Source organism: Lissotriton helveticus, chromosome 10, assembly GCF_964261635.1.
Source record: "Lissotriton helveticus chromosome 10, aLisHel1.1, whole genome shotgun sequence".
In the NCBI taxonomy this organism is placed as follows: Eukaryota; Metazoa; Chordata; class Amphibia; order Caudata; family Salamandridae; genus Lissotriton; species Lissotriton helveticus.
In genome coordinates, this window is record NC_136071.1 from 720749518 (window position 1) to 720770570 (window position 21053).

Sequence of the window (21053 nt, forward strand, 5' to 3'; positions counted from 1 at the left end):
ATCCAGCTCTACTGTACTTGCAAACTTTATGATCTCCGTCAATATGCTATTGTGTTGCAAGTTACTTATATAAAGTTTTACAGTCTAGAATGTTTTTTCAATTTCATGCATTGATTTTAAGAAAGTAATAATTGTTAGTGCAGACTGTTTTTATAATATGTATACTTTTATGATTTCTGATGAAGTCGAATAAGGTGATCAAATATGTGAAGATGTATGGGATCTTTTTGAAAAGTAAGATATCTACATTAGTGATTTTGAGTGCAGACTACACACTATGCGAGAAGAGAAGAAGGGGGGACAAAAATAACGGTGTTGATATATACCAAATACATAGATGTAAAATACCTGCGATGAGCTGGGTGTTATCTATAAGGTGTTGAACTGTAGTAGTTAGGTGAGCTTTGGAAGGAGTAGTGTCGACATGGGAATATATGGAGCATGAGTTGTATGACTGCTGTGAACAAAGTGTTTGTGAATGGTGCCCACAACAGGCCAAGCAGTGCATTTGAACCTGTTTTCAAATGAGCGCTGATTAATTTTTGCATTAAAAAAGGTTTTATTGACTATGTTTTTGAAAGTATGAAGAGAATAGTAGCAGAATGTTAGTATGGCAAGTAAGCGCTGAAAGAAACAGCAATGTGGGTGCAAAACATTCGAAGTTACCATCAACTTCAAGTTGGTGGCAACCCATTCACAAACTGGAAGGGGTCCCCAAGGCCCCCCTCCCCTTTGTGAATATGGGCACCAATTTCTTTTAGGAGCAGGCAGTGGTCCCACAGACCGCTGCCTACTTTAAAGAAATTAAAAGGTAGCTTTTCATTTTTATTTTTGAAATGCATGCTGTTTTTCTTAAGGGAATACAGGCTGCATTACAAAAAAAACAATTTTGATTTATTTGAAAAGCTATCATAGACATGGTGGTCTGCTGACCCAAGCAGGCCACCATCCCTGTGATTGTGGCCATTCACAATGGGTCGCAAATTGTGACCTGCCTCATGAATACTGATGAGGCAGGTCCCTTTGTGAGCCCCTGAAAATTGCTAACAGTGTTAAACACACTGTTGTACATCGCCGTTTGCGATTTCCTAATAGCAAATCGCTAACATTTGCTATTAGGAAATCATAAACATACAATGTCGAAAAATATCAGTGCTAGAGAAGATTTTGTAAGATGTGACAAACCGTAACACACTAGACTCAGATGGTTTTTCCATGGACATATGGAAGCTTTTATTGAAATCGATAAAAATGATCTTTTCTTTATCTTTGTCATGAGAAAACACCACAGTCTAAGGAAAATGCTTTAATTGTCTTTTTTAATAAATCATGGAAAGATCCTACACACTGTGCTTCACATTGACCAATGTCTTTATTAAATTCAGACTCTAAAATATACGCCAACGTTTTGGTAGAATTAATTCAGAGTAGTACAACAACTCAAGTGCATTCAGACTAACACGATTTGATTGCAGGCCATTAGAGTAAAAAGAACATGGGAGACCTTCTAGCCTGGTTAACTCAGAAAATGAAAGGGAACCACCACTTATATGTCTCATAGCAGATCAAGAAAAATCATTTGATTTAGTTCAATGGCAGTATTTGTGATATATATTTTGTGCATTAACATTCCCAGAGATTGTTGCCACAGTTATAAAGACCTTCTGTTTAAATCCTAGGGGGCAGATTTATGAAGGCCTTGCGGCGCCGGTGCGTCATTTTTAACATGGGAAAAAGTGACGCACCGGCAGCGCAAGACCTTCATAAATCTGCCCCTAGGGCTTTAACAGTGGTTAAAGGGGGTAAAAGCAGGGAAGTGACAATTTGCCATCTGACTAGACAGGGGTGTACCGTGTTACCTTTACTGTTTGCTTTGTTTACTGAATCCCTTGCTGATTCACTGTAAATAAATGAGTCAATACCTGGGCACAAATCTGATATTATGAATAATAGAGTGAAATTATTTACTGACACTCTTCTAGTTTTAACTAGTAACCAATACGAAATTAAAAGTTTATTTGTCAACTTTAAAGGGTTTTGTTCCTTTTCAGGGTACGAAATCAAAGTACAAAAGTCAAAATATTGGCATGGAACACAGATCAAGAGACGGAAGAACACTCAATAGGAGGCATAGTAACTGTTGATGAAATACAAAACTGAGGGGTGAACATAACTTGAAAATGTGCAGAGCTATATTCTGCCACTTATGAAAAAAAAGAATCGGCACAAATCAAAAAATAATTACATTGGAATCAAAATGTGGGACTTTCACTAATTTGCAGTTACAGTGATTTGCATCACTACACCCAGATGTCCTCATCCAAATACTGGGTAAATTTGTAAATGTCTTGAAGAAAGAATTGACCAATTTATCAGGCAGAATAAAAGCATCAGAAGCTCCAGACAAATATTATATTGAGTGATCAAGTCAGCTGTACCTTCATTGTACTAGATTGTAAAGAATATTACTGGTGGTCAGGCTGCATGATATACACATTCTTTTGGTAAAGGGTAGATGTCAAGATACTCATTTCCAGTTTTGGGGCATTTAATATATCCAGATTATCCAGAGGGATGGATACTTGACAAAATTCAACTATCCAGTATATAAAAAAAAACATTGAAAATATTTAGTGGTGGGCTTAAGTTATGTAATTTGCTGTAGCATAATTAAGCAAAATTAGAGCTACATTTTGTGAAATTGTGTAGAATTATACAAGGAATGTAACCCAGCATTTAGCGTTGTTTTCTTAGCGTAAAATGCAGTCTTGCATCCTAAATGGACCCGAGGATTCATTGTAAGTTAAGAAAATAGCATTAAATACAACAAAACACAAATAGCAGCAAGCAGGAGCCACTCGTGCTGACTACGTTTTTTTGTCCTTTTTTAGGGATCAGGAATGGGTAGAGTTTAGGGGAGGTGAATGGTTTTTAGGGTTTACGATTGAATGGAGTTTGGGGATGGCGAAGGGTTTAAGGGTTCAGTGATGGGTAGAGTTTAGAAATGGTAAGGCGTTTTTATGGTTCACGAATGGGTGGGATTTAAGGGTGGTAAGGGATTTTAGGGGTCAGGGATGGAAGGAGTTTATGGGCAGAAAGAGTTTTAGGGTTCAGGAATGGATGAGATGGTGAGGGGTTTCAAGGATGGGTGCAGTTTAGAGTAAGAAAGGTGTTTTTAGAGTTCAGGATGGGTGCATATTAAGGGTGGTAAGAGGATTTTAGGGTCAGGAATGGGTGGTATTCATGATGGTAAGAGGCTTTTTTAGGACTCAGGGAGTGGTGGTGTTTAGGGCTATTAGGGTTTATTGATGGGTGGGATTTAGGTGCAGAGAGAGGTGTTTAGGGTTCCAGAATGGATGGAGATTAGGGGTAGTGAGGATGTTAAGGTTCAAGGCTGGGCATACTAAAAGGATCAGGAATTAGTGTAGTTTAGGTGTAGTGAGGATCTTTAGGGTTCGGAGATGAACATAGTTTAGGGGTAGAAAGTGGTTTTAGGGTTCAGGGATTGGTGGAGTATAGGGGTCAGAAACGGATGTAGTTCATGCGTGGTGCACGGTTTTAGGGGGCAAGGATGGATGGTGTTTAGAGGGTGTGAGAAGGTCAAGGATGCATGTAATGAAGGGGTGGGGCAGGCGCAGCAAATTAATTGTTAACAGTCTATAATATATAAATCCAAATTGCCACTGAAATAAATACCTCTGATTAAAATGTTTCTGAAGGTAAGACCTGCAACCATTGCATTTACACCTTAAAAAATAAGTATGCAAAACCCAATTTTGAAAAAAGGACATTCTGTGAATTGGTTTCTATGACTCACTCACTCACACCCATGACTAACCCTCAGTAAGTATGGCATTTCATGCATCTAGATCCTTTACGTTCTAATTGTATTCATCACCAGGCTAATCCTGATCTATTTTGGTCTCCTCAAATAGCCCCACATAATACTTCTGTCTACTAATACACTTCAAAATGTAAACATTTTTGGTTTACATCTCCATTCACTTACTGCCAGTATTTGAAAGCTTTGATATGTAACATCACACTCGTACTCGTGAAGTGTTCATAATTTAGTGACTGTCTGGATTGGTCATGCTGGAGCAAATATTTTTTCTAAAGGTATTAGACTAGCAGCCCAATGTGTCTACATTTGTAATTGCGAGAGATACACTATCAAAGGAGGCAATAAACCCATACAATTGTCACAACATGGAGGAAAGGCAATAACATGGTGCAAATACAGAGTGTATGTAAAGGCTTTTGACGTACTGTATGTTTAAGTGCTTTTTTGCAAAAATGTTTATATAACTCCATCTTAAAATATTGCTTTAATAAAAAAACCTCTATATGACATTTATAATAGTCAAGGAATGTCTAGGTTATTTTACAATAGGTTACCTGAGACACTCATTTGCATAATGTACTCAATTTAAGTTTTTCCTATTCCATAACTGTAACATTAGGGAAAGACTTTAAAGACAAGTATATCAGGCTCTGTCACAGAACCTTTTGTTGGACTTGGCCGCCCCAGCAGGGTCAGCCCCAAACGTTTTGGTATTTGAACAAAATATTGAATTTTATATATCAACTTACAGAAACATCGTCAAAAAATATTGTGATACAAAAATATTGTGATGCAGAAATATAATTGTCAAGAATATCGATGTTTTGGGGTAAGTGATATTATTGTCAAGAATATCCTTGTTGTTAATATTGCTTTCAATAGTATAGGTGTATTAAATATAATTTTTTAAATTATCTTTATGTGTTTTAGGTAATATATTTTATGTGCTATTACTGCTTGTAAAATTAATAATATTTTTAAAAATAGTTTGTAATGGTAAGTGATGTATCATTTTTAATTTAATTGCTAATAGTAATTTATAGTGTCTCAGCTGGCTGTTAGGTTTGTAGGTGTAAATGTCATAAATAATTAATTAACAATGAATTATCAATGTATGATTAATTATTTTAATTGTACAATAATTATATTTTTGTTATATATTAGGTGTGAGCTGTTGGGTTTGTGGGGGTATAGAGTGGGATGGTATTTAAGTAATAAGTAATGAACAATTAATTAGGAATTCATTATTAAATTGATTATTATTGAAATGGTGTAATAATTATATTTTTCAAGTTTTATATTAGGTGAAAGCTGCTGGGTTTGTAGGGGTATAGTGTGGGAAGTTAATAAATAAATAAATAAATAAATAAATAAATAAATACATGAATACAATTTACAATTAATTATTAAACTGTTTAATAATCATGCAAGTTGTTAATGTTTTTTTTTATATATACATTTTGTATGGTTAATTGAAAATATTCATATTTAAGAGTTTTATTTTAGTTGGATTGGAGTGGGAAAAGTAAATTTACTCCCTCCAATGTCCAACACTTTCCTTACTGTTGCACAGATTTGAGTGGGAAAAGTAAATTTACTCCCTTCAATGTCCAACACTTTTCTTACTGTTGCACAGACTGGAGCGGGAACAGTAAATTTGACCCTTCCATAGTCCAACACTTTCCCTGCTGCTGCCCAGACTGAAATGGAAATAGTAACTTTTACCCCTCTGAGGTCCATCACTTTCCCTACTGTTGCACAGACTGGAGAGGGAATAGTACATTTAATTCCTCCAAAGTCTAATGTTTTCCCTACTTTTGCACAGACTAGAGTGGGAATGGTCAATGGTCAATTTAACCCCTCCAAAGTCCAACTTTTTCCCTACTGCTGCACAGACTGGAGAGGGAATTGTACATTTTACCCCTCTGAAGTCCATTGCTTTCCCTACTGTTGCACAGACTAGGGTGGGAATAGTACATCTGTTATTCCCAAATTTCAATTTTTTTATGTTTAAATATATCTATTATTTGTTAATTTGTTTAATTTATTTTAATTTGTATATATATTTTTTTTAATGTTTATATTCTTTTTTATAATGTTTGTAGTAAATTTCTTTTTTATGTTTTTTATTTTGAATTCATTTGGTAATTTATTTAATTCAACAGACAGACGGAGGCATGAATGTATCAATGCACAAAAATTGTGTTGTTCCCTATGTCTCAAAATAAAACAACTTTGATCAGTGCTTCAAAGGTATGAATTCTTTATAACCTTATATACATTTTCCTGAGCACTGATGTTTAAATAAATGTCCAATCTTATAGGAGTCCACAAAATGAAGCTCTTTTCTTCTTTTTTCCTATTTATTTGACAGTATTCAATCTTGACAACTGCATTCAATATCAAGTTATTTCTCTTATTCTTGACACATTTCATAGTAGTAGCAAATAGCCAACACGTGGCATGGGTTTCACCACTGGCTTTCTCAAGGCCTTGTTCTTAGAAATCAATTTCATCCAAAACAATACAGCACAGGTCATTGAAATACTGACGTCTATGTTATCACATCCAAGCTATTAGTGGATTGAAACATTTACTGTGTAAATTCAAGATTGCGGACGGAGGATCCTAACCGGGGATCCTCGTTTGGGTCCATATAAACGCTCAAGTAACAGCTAATGAGGGACTACCCTTGAATTGAGACATATATCTTCCAAGGTATAATACAATCCTTTAACTCAGTGGTTCCCTAGAAACTTAGCAACTAACTTAATCAGTTCCCCACTATACCCTTTAGGTTTTCCATCCAGTTTCAACAGTTTCACCTTTGTTTTCAAATTTTGTTCATTAAACGTCTTAGAAATTAGTGTTATTTTAGTACCTGAATCAAACAATATCCTTACAGATTTACCGTTAACCTGAACTGTATCAAAGGGACCATTAGATGAACCGTCCTCAGCTTGCAGTATTGTGACCTCCCCAACCAATTCATCATCCTCAACACCATCATCATCATCATACTCAACCTCTCTCACTTTTTTAGTCTTGTTTGTAGACATACAACACTTTGCAAAGTGACAGTTCCTCCCACAATTTTTGCACACCACCTTCCAACCAGGACATCCATTGTAATTGGCCATGTGGCCTGCATTTCCACACCGAAATTATTTTTTTTTGTAAGCTCTGTACCTGCCTTTTCCTGTGTTACTTTGCCCCTAGTAGATTAGTCTTGCACTAATTTGACTGACACATTTTCTGCCTTATCTGTAACAATAGTACTACTATGAATAATCTCCACACGTGCTTTGGAATGCTCATACGTTTTTGTTATGGTGAGCACTTCTTGTAAAGGATTGTACATATGCCACATATTCTCTTTAGCCTTCTCTAATGAACATCCCAATATAAATTACTCTCTTAGTCACTCCTCACAGGTACCACCAAAAAGCTACAGGTTGACTTCAACTTGAGCAATTCCGTTACATATCGCTCACTTGACTCTCCCTGCAGTTGCATTCTTTTACCAAATGGATAGCACTCAAGCATAGTGCTCAGTTTGGGTGGCTACTGTAGGTCCAACTTTTTAAAACAGATTTCGTATTCATTAAGATTAGCAGAGTCACCATCCAATAGGTCAGGAAGAAGCTCAAACACCTCCTGACCTTTGGTGCATCAACAATGACATTCTACATTCAGCGCTGAGTGACATGCCACAAACCCTTGCATAGTGGCTGAACACTTTCTTCCATTCCAGCCACGTTATTGGTGGATCACCAGGTGATACTAAAAAGTGTTGTTCTGCAGGGCACACACGAGGAAATAATAGAGAACAAATGGAAGCAAAAGGTACAATGAGGTTGAACTTAGAACCCACTGGTATGGACACAATACCCGAGATATTGTCATAAGGTCACCAAAAGTATGCACAAGACAGAAAGAGCCGCAGACAGTACCAAACACATGTAAAGTGCTAATGTAATAATTGAGGGTGCTGCAGGAGCGTCAAATGATCCAGGAAACACTGCTGTAGTATGCAAAGAAAATGCAGATTTTACCTCAAACATTTGCAGAGAAAACATAGATTTGACCTCAACCAGTTCGATCAAACTGGCCCCTTTCCAAAAGGAACACCAAAGAACTGGAGAAGGCAGTAACACAACCAGCACAGCCTTTAAGAATGTCAATGAAGCAACAGGGCGAAGGGGCGGGGTGGGCACCTAACATGGGGCTATGGTCAGCGCAGTCAGAACCTAATGCCCTGTGCACACAGATGCGACATGAAGCTTCTGTCAGATTTGCCAAGCACCATGCCCCCGCGCACCAAGGCACGCTGTTAGAGCGTAACATGACTTGCACGCTGATGCTTACTGAGGATTCCTTTGTTGATGCTAAGGAACAGAGCGCAACTGCAGTGAGACCAACAGTGAGGCAGGTGAAGTTGCAGCTAAGAAGAAGTGAGGCTTGTGTCACCAGTACACTATACTTGTACACCTCTCACACCGCAACTGCCGTCTTGAGCCCCTAAGAGCCATTGCCAGCTTCTGCCAACCATGCACCCTCAAGGCCTCTATGAAGAGTAAAAGTACCTTTTTTATTGTTGTTGCTTCCGCCAAACTGTTTTGCCACTTGAGCTGGGGCCCTATGGGGTATGTCAAATGGGGTGCCTCAATGGTGTTGATGTCTTGAGTTGCTGTGAAATGTACGCAAACACGTAGCTTGTCGCCAAATGGGAAAGTCCAATAATGTATATTTCCAGAGCTTCAAGATGTTCAAAGTTTCTTTTTTTGAGTGTACAGCATCAAAGGACATAACCACACTGGCCACACTGGCAGCCACAAACAGGTCTGCTTCTCTCAGTCTCCTGCATCATCACCTGGTTACAGAACACCACAATTGTCCAATAGGGCCTATTTTCATTTGACGTCTACCAAGTGTCCATGTGGCTCTTGATTCTAATATTCTGATGAGTTGCGTCTCAAACATGCTGTGAGTGAATAGTTATAAGTATCACACTTCAGTGACTGCCTTGAGGCACTGCTGACAAACAGAACAAAGGCATTCACGGCGGAGAGACTGAGGTTTGGTTTCCTTGACATATTAAATTTAGACATGTGAGGCAGTGGTGCAGCAAGGATGCCTTGGGTCTTAGTGTAAATAGGGAAAATGGGTACCCATCCTTTTGATTTAGTAGCAGAAGACGGTCATAATTAGGTTCAAACTAGACAGTTATTACTCAAGCAGCTGGTACAGTGGGCCTTTCATACAAATGGGCCCCAGTGCCACACCACCTGCTGCACCAGTGACAGCCCATGGCATGACATGAACAGGTGTGACACTGTTCCCTACACAAGTGCTGCTTAGCTAAAGGTGGGTGCCTAAATAACAACTGGACATTTCTGAAGTAGTTATTTGCTTTGCAGAATCCTTCTATCTCCCAATTGATGTTGGCTGGCTGTTGCAGCAGAGCAGGCTCCTTTTCAGTTAGTAGTATTGACTTATTCAACTTGCTGGATTATTGCTTTTCTTGATTCACTGACCACTGACTACTGGACGCAGTCTGGATGAACGATGAGATAATTTCCCCTCCCTATGGAGGAGGGGCTTTGGCCTCCTGCCACAGTGAGCCTAAGTTTGCCTCAGTGGCTACTTTATGCCTAAGTGCATTGGTACATCACCTTGCAAAATATGCGTCAGGGCAACAACAAGCAGATACACAACCATTCCCCCATGCATTGAATAATAAAGCACAGTGTAGGTTGATGTTCTGGTGAAGCAAGTTAGAGTCTGTGATACAGCACAAAAAATGTTCTGCACTATGTTTTGTAATTCGCTCAGTGGACAGATTTTAATAAATGGGGTCCCTGAGAAAGTGGGAGAAGAAGGTTTATTACAGCCCAGTTAAAAAAATTAATTTTTACTTTTCGTGATATGTGTCATGTATGAAGGAATGTTAGTGTGAGTGTGGTCTTCCAGTGGCATTTGAAATTTAGCAAAGGCAAAGCATGCTTCTTTCTTTTATGATATTGGTATATAACGTGTCACGAACAATTGATATTGTCTACAACAAGAAGTGTTTGTGCTTTAAGCGTTTAAAGAAATTAGAAAAATACTCTATATGCAATTTGGACTGATACATTTTCACATAACTTAATGAATGTCTATTCATATTTTATAACCATGCAGTGGGTATGCGGCCTATAAACAATGTCTACTATATGGTGTAAAAATAAGTTGGAGAAAAATATATCTGTCTACCGAACCGTTAGTCCACAATGACATCGACAGTCTTTAAAACACTAAAATTGTATCTGGCACATATCCTAGAATTAAATGTTCAAAGTAAGTATTATGGGCTCCTGTGTGGGCTTGATTAGAACTGAGCAGTCCTACAATTACCACTGTTTTTATAATTGTACTCGTCATTCTGTTCTCACCAGTAACGGACAAGCCTGTTATAAAGGCAGTAGACTGTATTTTGCTTGACGGAAAACACAATTATGATTTTACATTCATGACCTGGGATTTAAAATTGGCAATTCCACATTATTTGTCACTGGATGAGTTTCCTGAAATTTAAGGAGGACTAAGTACAACAAAACTGTTGTAATTAACAGAGCTGTCTGTGTCCATCAAAGCCAGGATCTCATTGTTCTGTAATTGAAAGCATTTCACTTCATTGCTTGCTGCAGACTTATTAAGTACTGTTTTGTGAAATTTCAGGTAGAGAAAAAAAGATGGCCTACTCTTTAAGAAAACACTGTAAAATGTTAAAATTGGCAGGGGTCCAACAGAGATAGATGTTAGAAAAAAAATAGATAACCTAGCAATTAGTAACTATACATGTCTCTTCACTTTGGCACTTTTGAGGTTGTGTGTAAACCCACAGCCTTAAACGTAGGTGGGGGAATTATGAAAACTGTAGGCAGCAGAAACTTCTTTGCCAGCTAAGCAATCCTTTGTTGAGCAAGCTTGCTTGCTAATTTGCCAGATTTCATACTTGAGCGAGTCCCCCAGCCCCTAGAGGCTGAGTGTCAATGCTAAAAAGGTTGGATATTTACCCCCATAGGCTTACACGTACATTTGTAGCAAATCCAACTTTTGGGAAATTACACAATACTATTGAGAAGTTGTGGACAGTCACAGCAGATGTTGTGGAGATGTCACCTGATAAGTTCTTTTTGGATGCATAAATATGCCTGGTGTACATTTATGCATGTTTAAATACCTCATAACACTCCAATAGCACTTTAAAACTTTTTATATTTGCATATTTTTCTATTACGAAAATCACTTTTTCCTGTGGAAAACCAACCTCCTATAAACCCACATAGGTGTTGGGGGTGTTCCCTACCTTCCACCATTAATATGTATTTACTTTGGCCTTTACAAGAGTACATTTCTGATGGGGCCATGGAGGGCTGAGGTCATGAAAAGATTTGTTCGTGCTCTCAAATTTATAGGTTTAAGGATGTTTACAAATATACCAGGACATTCCACTGTCGACCTCCCACTTTCTTTATCGGATCTGATTAAATGATACAAACAGGTATGTGTGAAAAAATCATTTTAAGAGAGTAAATGCATTATTTCTGAATCACAAAAAAGTGGATTCGAACCCAAAAATGGATTTGAGAATCTGGTCCAAATGTCTCCACTCACCGCTGCTCTGGTAAGGAGCTACCCAGCTGCAGCCCAGCTACAATGGAGACCTTGCTTTCCTGTGTGAGAATTCAAGCAACTATTTCACACTGTGTTCTATCTAGTTTGAACTAAAGACAAACTGTGCTAACTGTAGCATGAGGTACTGGCTTGCTCTATCCACAGAGTCCTCCCCTTGCATTAAGCTGCTCTTTTCCAAACTGTCTCAGAGATTTGAGCACAACAGCTATAGCCTCAAATACATTAGAGGAACTGCCTAGTTATTGTTTGCTAAAATAGTATTATTGGGCCTGATCTCATCAACAGGACAGTGAACGGACTTTAGAAATGTAAATGTAGTATTGGTTGTTAAAAAAATACAAGCTAAATAAAACACAATTATAACCATCTTTGCAGGATCAAAACGATATAATTTTCTATACAGTGGTATACATTTCTACATTTCATTGAATGCTCCTTTACAACATTTTTGTAGATGAACAAATAAACACATGAATTTAGTTGGCAAAGCAGTTAAAAGTGTCATGGAAGAGTAAGCTAAATAAATCCAACAAGATAAGCACAGAATTCCTTTGTCCCGGTTTTGAAATGTTAGAGAAGACACTGGTACAGAACAAGTTAGCATCATTAACCATAGGGAGTCAATAGCATCTCATTAGGCACTGATACTTACAATTGGGCTTGCATTGATGTAATCAGAATTGTCGTGGCTATTTTCAACTTTCAGTCTTATTCTAGAATGGTCATCTAATGGGAAGCAAGAGAATAGCTGGTGTTAGTGATATCTGCCATTTTGAGGTGAAAGATTTCTAATCAATGATTTCTCTATAACAGCCTCTTAAAATTGAAGGGCGGTTAGAATGTTCTTACAAGATTTCCAGGATGAATTTGTGTTAAAGATGTGGGAAAATTAGGAGTGGCTTCAGCATAATAGGTTTGCTAGTTTAGGAGTAGCTTCAGCATAATAGGTTTACTAATTTATGGGACGATGAGCTGATTATCTTTTTAAAACATTACACTATCATGAACACTTTAATTCCATTAGATAATTCAGTATTAATAATAAACATTTATTATTGTTGAATCAAATCTAGACACACGAGACAGACTGAATTTATGAAAACTGTTGTGATCAAAAACATGCCTGGTGAAAATCTTATGAAAATTGATAGACAGAACATTTTTTGTTAAATTTAATCTTTGAGTAATCTTCAAGACTACAATTTGAATGGTTAACATTCCTTGTGCAGTATGCAGTTAAAAAACACAAGTATATATTTTCAGCACATTATAGTGTTAATTTAGTTGCCAATGATATTATGCAGATTTACACACAAATACAGTCTTTTCAACAGTTGAATAGACATTACATAATGATCTTAGAAATTCAACTGTGCCAACTGTGGGGCTAAATAAAGTTCTACATTTAGGAAATATTGGAAAGATATATATAAAAAAAATTGCAGTTGATCACCCAACAATGTTATGTTATATTATGTTAGGCGGACTTGTAAAGCGCACGGCTACCCTAGCAAAGGGTCGTCCTGGCGCTGAAACCAGATTAGTACAGCTGAAGACAACAGAACAACTTATAACGAAGGGAACAAAAACTTTTTAATCGCTTTACGGAAGGGCAAATAAAGCTGTAGACTACGGATGGAGATAGGGAGGGAATTCCAAATGCAACAGAAGCCTGACACTTTGTGCTCAACATGGTTTTAGTGTAACTTGGAGAATAGGTCAACATGAATCAATCTTCAAGAAGTATTTATTCAGGGTGGTTGAGAGGGGAAGGGTGACTGTTGATTTACTGCAGGTTAACACTGGATTCTAGACAGAGTAGATTTGAAAATGTCTGCTTTTACTTTAAGATAAATTGGAGTATTGAAGCTCCTATCATTTGATTTAGTTCATGATATTCCTAGGAATTATCAACTAAGCCTATTCTCAAACTTTTTATTTTTACACGTACAGATACATATACTGCCTCAATTTACATACTGAAGTCCGGTAAGCGTAATCAAAAAAGCATCCACTGACACACAAATAGAGTCTCCTGCTGCCAGAAGAACACAAAGCATGTACATGCCACTCAGGAGAGGAGTACTGTAAACTCAGACCTCCCAAATCGATTTTTTTCTGATGCTTTTATTTTTAGAAAAACGCATTAAGATCTCTTGACAAATTTGGCAGGCATGCGTTATGGCATGCATTATGGCCAAGTAACCTTTTCAGTGTAAGTCTGCCCAAACAACTGAAACTGTTGAGAGGTAATAGTACTTTAGTACAAAAATATAGAATCACACAATTCATTTATAGGCCACATTAAAGCATACTAAAATTACTTGAATTTTGAAAAAGCTGAAGACTTGAGTCTTTCAATAACAATCTCTGTTAGTGCCAGTGTCAATCATGTTGGTGCTTCATATACTGAACCGTATGTCCACTGCAGAGCAATATGGTGTAACTAAATTACTTGTCACTATCATCAGAATATATTCTAACCCATTGCGTGGATATTCTTCTACTTCTTCACATTATTTTTATTATTATTACTACTGCTAGCAATGATTATATACCCTTTGAACAGTGTGTAATACCATATTTGTGCCATTCCTAAAAACAGCTGGTAGTACCACCAAATTTAATTTGACTAAATGTATCTAACCCAGAATTATGAAAAGCTGAGTTGTCAACTGCAAATAACAGAGATGTCATCAATTTGCGTTTTTTGCTATGCTACCTCCCTGTAAAGTAATACAAATTTGAGACTAATTTATTTTATTTAAAATTTGATAGGTGAAAAGATTTCAGCAAAATGTGAACTAAGGTAAAAACCGCATTCTCAAAAGCTTATCAGAACTAACTCATATACCTCAAAGTGACTTGGGTGTAATTTCAATGGACACTAAAATGTCACGTGGAACACAAACTCATCAAATAGTGTTTATCCTATTTGAATTTTAATAAAAATGTAAGCTCTGAAGCATTTCTGTGTTTAAGCAGACTGTGGAGGAGAGAGAGAGGGAAGCAGTGGCAATTGCAATAAAGCTATATTTAGTGATGACTCCAGAAGTCATAAGAGCTTCATGGGTCTTCAAAAATAAACGTAAGGAGACATAGTTTTCCTGACATTATCAAGTTACAGATTTTCACTCTTTTTTATACATTAGGATATCATTTTTTGTAGGTTACGGTAGGATTTTCCACATACAGGTGAAAAATTGCTATGGTGATAGTGTAAATTTTCCAATTTGTTGGACACCTAAAACATTATTTAATAGAGTCTGTTGGTTACAGCACAAAATGGACTTAAACAAAAAATCATCACTAAAAGACCTCACACAACTCATTCTGCACAAACAGAAATTTAAACAATAGGACATGAAGATTAAAACAACAGCGCATTCTGTATCATTTAATGGTATAATTGATTCCAAACTTAACTGAACTCACAAAATGAAAGGGAACTGGCTATATGACACTTCCGTTAATAGCGGAGATTACTCGTTGCTAATAAGTCTCTTTTAACCAGTTTCACATTTTGATTTACCTACAGACTGCATTTGTAGAACCTTATTGCCAATGTAATATTTCCTTCGCATGAATTTGAACATGTAATACATTGACAATTACTTCTCCTTGCTGTCTCACTAATTGTTTTAAGAAGATGTTGCAAAATATGATTTTTTTTCTTTCTTTTGTACAAACCACACCCCTTACCCAGCAGTGCTACTAAATATGATGTGTTATGTATAATCTGCTAAGACACTATGGTTTGCTCCTGAAAATGTATGATCACAGTAAATGAGAATCAATGGGTAATGGGATCCCCAAAACAGAAAGCCCCCTGGGAAAATGATATAGGGCATAAGGCAGAACACGCTTACCTATCACCACAGGCACTCAAATTATAAGAGTTCAAACCCCTAATGAATGTAATATTTATGTATAGTTTTCTGCCTTATTTGAAAGTGTGATGACATTCATATATATTCAGGGAATGAAAATAGATACATTTTTAATTGTCTAAAAATAATTCTATCTATTGCAGACAATTATGTCAAATTTCATATCAATTCATCCAAGCTTTGGGGCAGTCTCCATATGCAGAGCGTGCAGTTTAATTTCACTGCAGATATTTGGGTTCTTCGTGGTAGTTATCACATAAAGAAGGAGGAGAATAGGTGAATATTTGAAATAAATGAGATGGTCAATGTACCTCATGGCACAAATGTTTTCAGCATAACAATTTAGAGGAACATTTTGAGTCCTGTTGTAAATATGATATGGGTACTGCACTGGGAATTACCAATATCAGACATTGAAGTATTTCCGGGGGGTTGTTAATGCAGCACCATTATCAGTTTGGGTGGTTGGAATGCCACAAATCAGGTGATATTTGAATCTGCACAACACATACCTCTTTATGTCCTCTTTTCCCCACATACATTTTGCCTTTCTTTTACCTTTGCATTTAAATAACACAGGAATGAGGTAATTCAACAAAACATGTAATATCAATTTGGGCAGAAACTCCCATTTTCATCCAAATCGGAATGGCACAGGGACATAAAATTAACCAGTTAAAAGTCTTGGTTTGAGTAAAGAATGACAAGAATGAAACAGTAATGGAAATGAGAAAGAAGAAAAGAAATACCTAACAGCTAAAACTGATATGCTTCATGAACTGTTAAAGACTGCAGTAATTAGATTACTTTGCTATAAAATTGCTGGATCACTGAGGAGCACAGAAAAGATTACAATAATCACTATGGGAGAGTGTTGAATTTGTCATGTGGTACACCTATCATACGATCTGTTAACTGTTTGCAGCCTTCAAAATCATAACATCTTTAAAAAACATTTGCAGTAAATTTTACATTGCAAAAAAACCTTCACCTCCAATCACTCCTTTCGTAGAATTATAGGCTCACCAGCATCGTAATACCAATCAGAAGCCAACAAGGTATGAAAGCAGTTTCTCATCGTGTCCCTCATGAACCTTAATCCCATCAGTCCTTTTCATACTCTATATGTTGATGAGCATTCCCCTGTATACATTTTAATCTATTTTCTCTGGCACACTCTTTCTTGACACACCTGTTTCTCTGCAAGCATGCACCAACCGTAACTCTCTTTCCAGTTGAGCAGGTCACATGTTCCCCACTGTCTGGAAATATTCTGTTATACATCTATTATCCCCAAAAGTCACAATATCTGATGAATAGATGTAAAAGTATTCAAAGTTGTTTTTGTCATGTCAAATGTTATGTTATGTTAAATCATTTTGTAAAAGTATGTTTTAAGTAGTAGTGAAGAACCAAGTTATTGTGTTAATGTTTTTAAGGCAACATTTTTTGATCAATTGTCAAAACTGTTGCCAAAACCTGAGTGGAATAGTAACATATATTTGTAACCATCATCCAAAAGCAATATGCAGTCAGAATTTTGGCACTTTGAATTATAATCGATACATCTTATTTAGTCATTTTTACGTTTTCTTGATTCTTTACAACTAGTACGTTCAATTCACTTTTAGGTGTTTTCCTATTTTAGTGGCTGCTATATTGATTACATATCTATTGCACGCATAAAAGCAAATTGTGATTTCAAAATAACAGACTAAACAAAATTGTACTGAGGCTTGGACACCACAATACTGACTCTTCTTCCTTCTCTATCCTTGCTCACGCCAAAACTCCACCAAACAACACTACACTCTTAATTTGCAAAGTCCATGACTTCAGATTTGCAACCTCTCTCTTTCACATGGAAATGACAACTATCCTGTTGAAAATAATATCAAACTCTCTCAATGACCCACCAACTTTAGCATATAAAGAACCTCAACATCATTCATCGCAAATCAAAACATTTGAATGACTGTGAATTTTCTGTTCTAGAACCCTGGCTATGAAACAGCCAACCTAGCAACCTTAAGCAAGAAATAACTGTACTGCAGTTTAGGAAATCTCAAAAACAAGACTTTTAAATATGCTACTTTTTCTAGTTGAATAAACATATTCTTCAATTGACATCTGGAACTGCCCCCTTTTGCTGTGTACTGCAACATTCTTCCTATGTACCCCTTGTGAACTTTGTCTGGTCTTGATCACCTATCTTACAGCGGACATTTTACAAGCAAATATATATTTTATAGTTCACCTTTCAATCCAGTTAGCATTATCAAAAGACACTGAGGCAGATATTGTGGCTTTAGTACATCCATTACTTCAGGGTTGAATGGGGACCGATGACACTGTAGTCTCTTTTGAGTCCATTGACTAGCTGCTGCACAACTAATTCTCCTCCCTCCCAGAGAAACCACTGAAAAACAATTGTGCTGTCTGAAATTTGGCTTAATGTTCCTACATTGCTTACTTGAGACTGTGCTGTCTGGTAGCCCCGCAGCAACAGCTGATCTTGGTGGCCCCACGCTACATGCATATTTACATGATGGCATTATAAGTGGGCCTAGTAGAAGGCCACTGATTAGCATGCGCTGCTGTCAGACATGCTTTCAAAATGTTGTGAAATGATGAGCATGTCTGTTACCATCTGTTTGCATCAGCAGCTGCCCATTTCTGCTGGATTGCCTCATTATTTTTTGTTTCAGCATGTTTGGAAGATTTGGAGTCAGTTCTCATACACATTCAGGTTAATTTAGTCCAGTAGCAAATTACTTTGTAAGTAAGGGGTAATTTGTCTGTTCTGTAGGTAAGAACCTTTATATTAAAGTAATTAAGGATCCTATAGGGGGTATTAAAAGCGATGCCCATTGGTACCTGAGGTTGGACGTGGCAACGGAAGACAAGCATGAATATGCATTTAAGATAAAAGACCTCAACAAGAATCATAATCTAGACTTTTGTTTTAACAGAAACATGAATTAATGAAACCACGGAAAGGTCCCAATCTGAATTACTGCCTGCAAAATGGGAAATATTCAGGGTCCATTCAAAAGAAAAAGTGCTGGTGACATTAAATGCCCCTTACAAGAATCATAAGGATTTTTTCACTTAGGCATAATGCCCTACAGGTAATGGGATATTTTAGCCTTTCGATTGATTCTGATGGGAACAACCTGGCAAGTTTATTCTTGAAGGACCTTAGCACCTAAGGATGGGGACCACTAGATTCCAAAGGACATACTTTAGATATTGATCTCCGTCGAAAGGCAGAAATTCCATTTCTATAGACTGGGAAACATTTAGACAGACCATTCACTTTTTAAATTTGATATAGATTAGAAGGACTCTAATCCAAAACATAAAGCATCCAGCACAATTGACTGACAAAAGTTCATGTTGAAATCCGCAAACGTTAATAATGTACTGTTTATATTATCTAGAAACCGATTCACCCAGTTCTATGGTTTTCGTTAGATTTAAAGATACTACATTGATGCACTTTTCGATTAGAATAGAAGTAGAGGAAAATATTGTTGTATATTATTCTTGTTTACTTTTAAATTCAAAGTCTGTTTTTATTTCACCCCCAAAGAGGGAGTACGCATAAAAAGAAGGTGACGTGTACACAGCGATAAGCCTACAACCCCCAAGGGGCCGGCCGCGTCAAGTGAAGTGCAATAACATACTGCACCTACATGGTCTGTGTTCTCATCAATCTTATACACAGTGTTCCGCCTACAACCCAATAGGGCCGGCCGCGTCAGAGAATAGAGATAGCGTTCCACCATGTTCAATAGTCACCGCCAATGGAGCCGAGCCCTTGAGGCCAGGTGTAAACCAGGGGCTAGAACCAAGAAAACTACCGGACCCTAGCGGTCCAATTTATAACCAGGAGCCTAGAGAGAGGCGTCAGAACAACAAGGGCAGCGGAAGGAAAGAGTAGAGAAAGAGTCAGAGAAGAAAGAATCAGGAAAGGGGGAGAGGAAGGACCCAGAGAGTAGCAACACCAGGGGTAACTGGGACTAGTCACAGTGCGGGCTCTATAGCTATCACGCCATGAGCTTGCGTGGAGTAAAGGGGAGCACAGCATCATCCCCTAAACGCAGCGCCTTCAGCCTAGGGGGCATGTTTCTCGCATGTTCGGGTTTGCGCAGATAAGTCACCAGGGGCTGCCACACCTCTTTAAAGCGTGTATTGCGAGACTGCAGTCTCGCGGAGAGCAACTCCATAGTGATGACATGCCAGAGTCTCCCAAACCATGCAGCAATAGGGGGCGCCTCCGTCTTCTTCCAATACAGGGCAATAAGTTGTCTGGCAGCACCCAGCATTTGTAACGATATAGTCCAATCACTTCGGGTCAGAGCTAGCAGATCCGCAGGTTTGATTCCCAGCAGCAATGTACAAGCGGCATCAGGCAAAGGAAACCCCAGGACCCCTCTTATGTGGCTCAGGACCTCCTTCCAGAAGACAGTGATCAAGGGGCAGGTCCACCAAATGTGTAGGAAATCCCCAGGCGCATCTTGGCACCTCCAGCAATCGGGAGAGGAGGTTGGAAACATTTTATGTAATCTCTGAGGCGTGTAATACCACTGAGTCATCACTTTATACGCGTTCTCTTGTTGTGATATACTGCGATACACTTTAGGGATGTCTCTCCACAAGCAAAGCCACTGCGTCGGCTGGATATCGGCCCCCAACATCGCATGCCACCGTTGCTGATATGGCTGCGGAGGTGGCGCCTGAGGGTGTTGCAGTATCTGGTATATCTTGGAGATCAAGCCCTTCGTGCCGGCACAAGAACTGGCCAGACGCTCAAACGGGGTAAAGTCTCGGGTAGCCTCAGGGTATATCGCGCCCGTCAAGACCCAGTGGCGCAGCTGGAGATATTGCAGCTCAGCCTCAGGCGGAAGCCGAAATTCCTCTCTACAGTGGGCAAAAGATTTAAGGGTGCCCCCATCGAAGAGATCCGTAAGGACTCTGCAGTCGCCCTGAGGCCATCTACGAAAGGCTCTAGTACGATAAGCCGGCGGAAACCACGGATTACCCTCAATAGGGGTGTGCGGGGAGGGAAAAGTCGTGAGACCTCTACGTACTGCTATTCTATCCCATATTTCCAAGACTGTCTTTGTGGGCACCGCCAGATAGGCGCTCGGGGACCGCCCTGCTTTATGATTCCACGCCAGGTCCCAGACGGTGTGACCAGTGACAGCTCTGTCCATGTGTAGCCATCCCTTTTCACTCTCTCTAATGCCCCACTCAACCACAAATCGCAGATGAGCAGCCCAATAATAGTCCACCAAATTAGGACACGCCAGCCCTCCACGATCTCTCGGAGCCATAAGGAGTGCTTGGGAGAAGCAGGGCCTCTTTTTCCCCCAGATGAAGTTGGTGCAGTCCTTCTGCAGGGCTCGAATATTTTGTAATGGGATAGGCGTAGGAAGACACTGAAACAGGTAAACAAGTTTGGGCAGGATAGACATTTTAATTGCGTTGAGTCTTCCCAGCCAGGAAGGAATAAGCGGCTTCCATCGCCGCAGATCATCAAGGACCGATCTGCGACAATCTTTCCAGTTAAGTGACGACCAGCCATCTAGCAAGGGGGTCAGGTGTAGGCCAAGGTATCGAATGTGGCGATC

General features: G+C 38.4%; 1 protein-coding gene across 1 annotated transcript in view; it reads right to left on the bottom strand.

Moving 5' to 3' along the window:
- PTPRN2 (protein tyrosine phosphatase receptor type N2) overlaps positions 1–21053 on the bottom strand; it is a 2458064-nt gene that overhangs the window by 98580 nt on the left and 2338431 nt on the right. The window contains exon 16 of the mRNA XM_078663270.1: positions 12177–12250. Coding sequence (XP_078519396.1) covers positions 12177–12250 — 74 coding nt within the window. The remainder of the gene's footprint in view (positions 1–12176; positions 12251–21053) is intronic.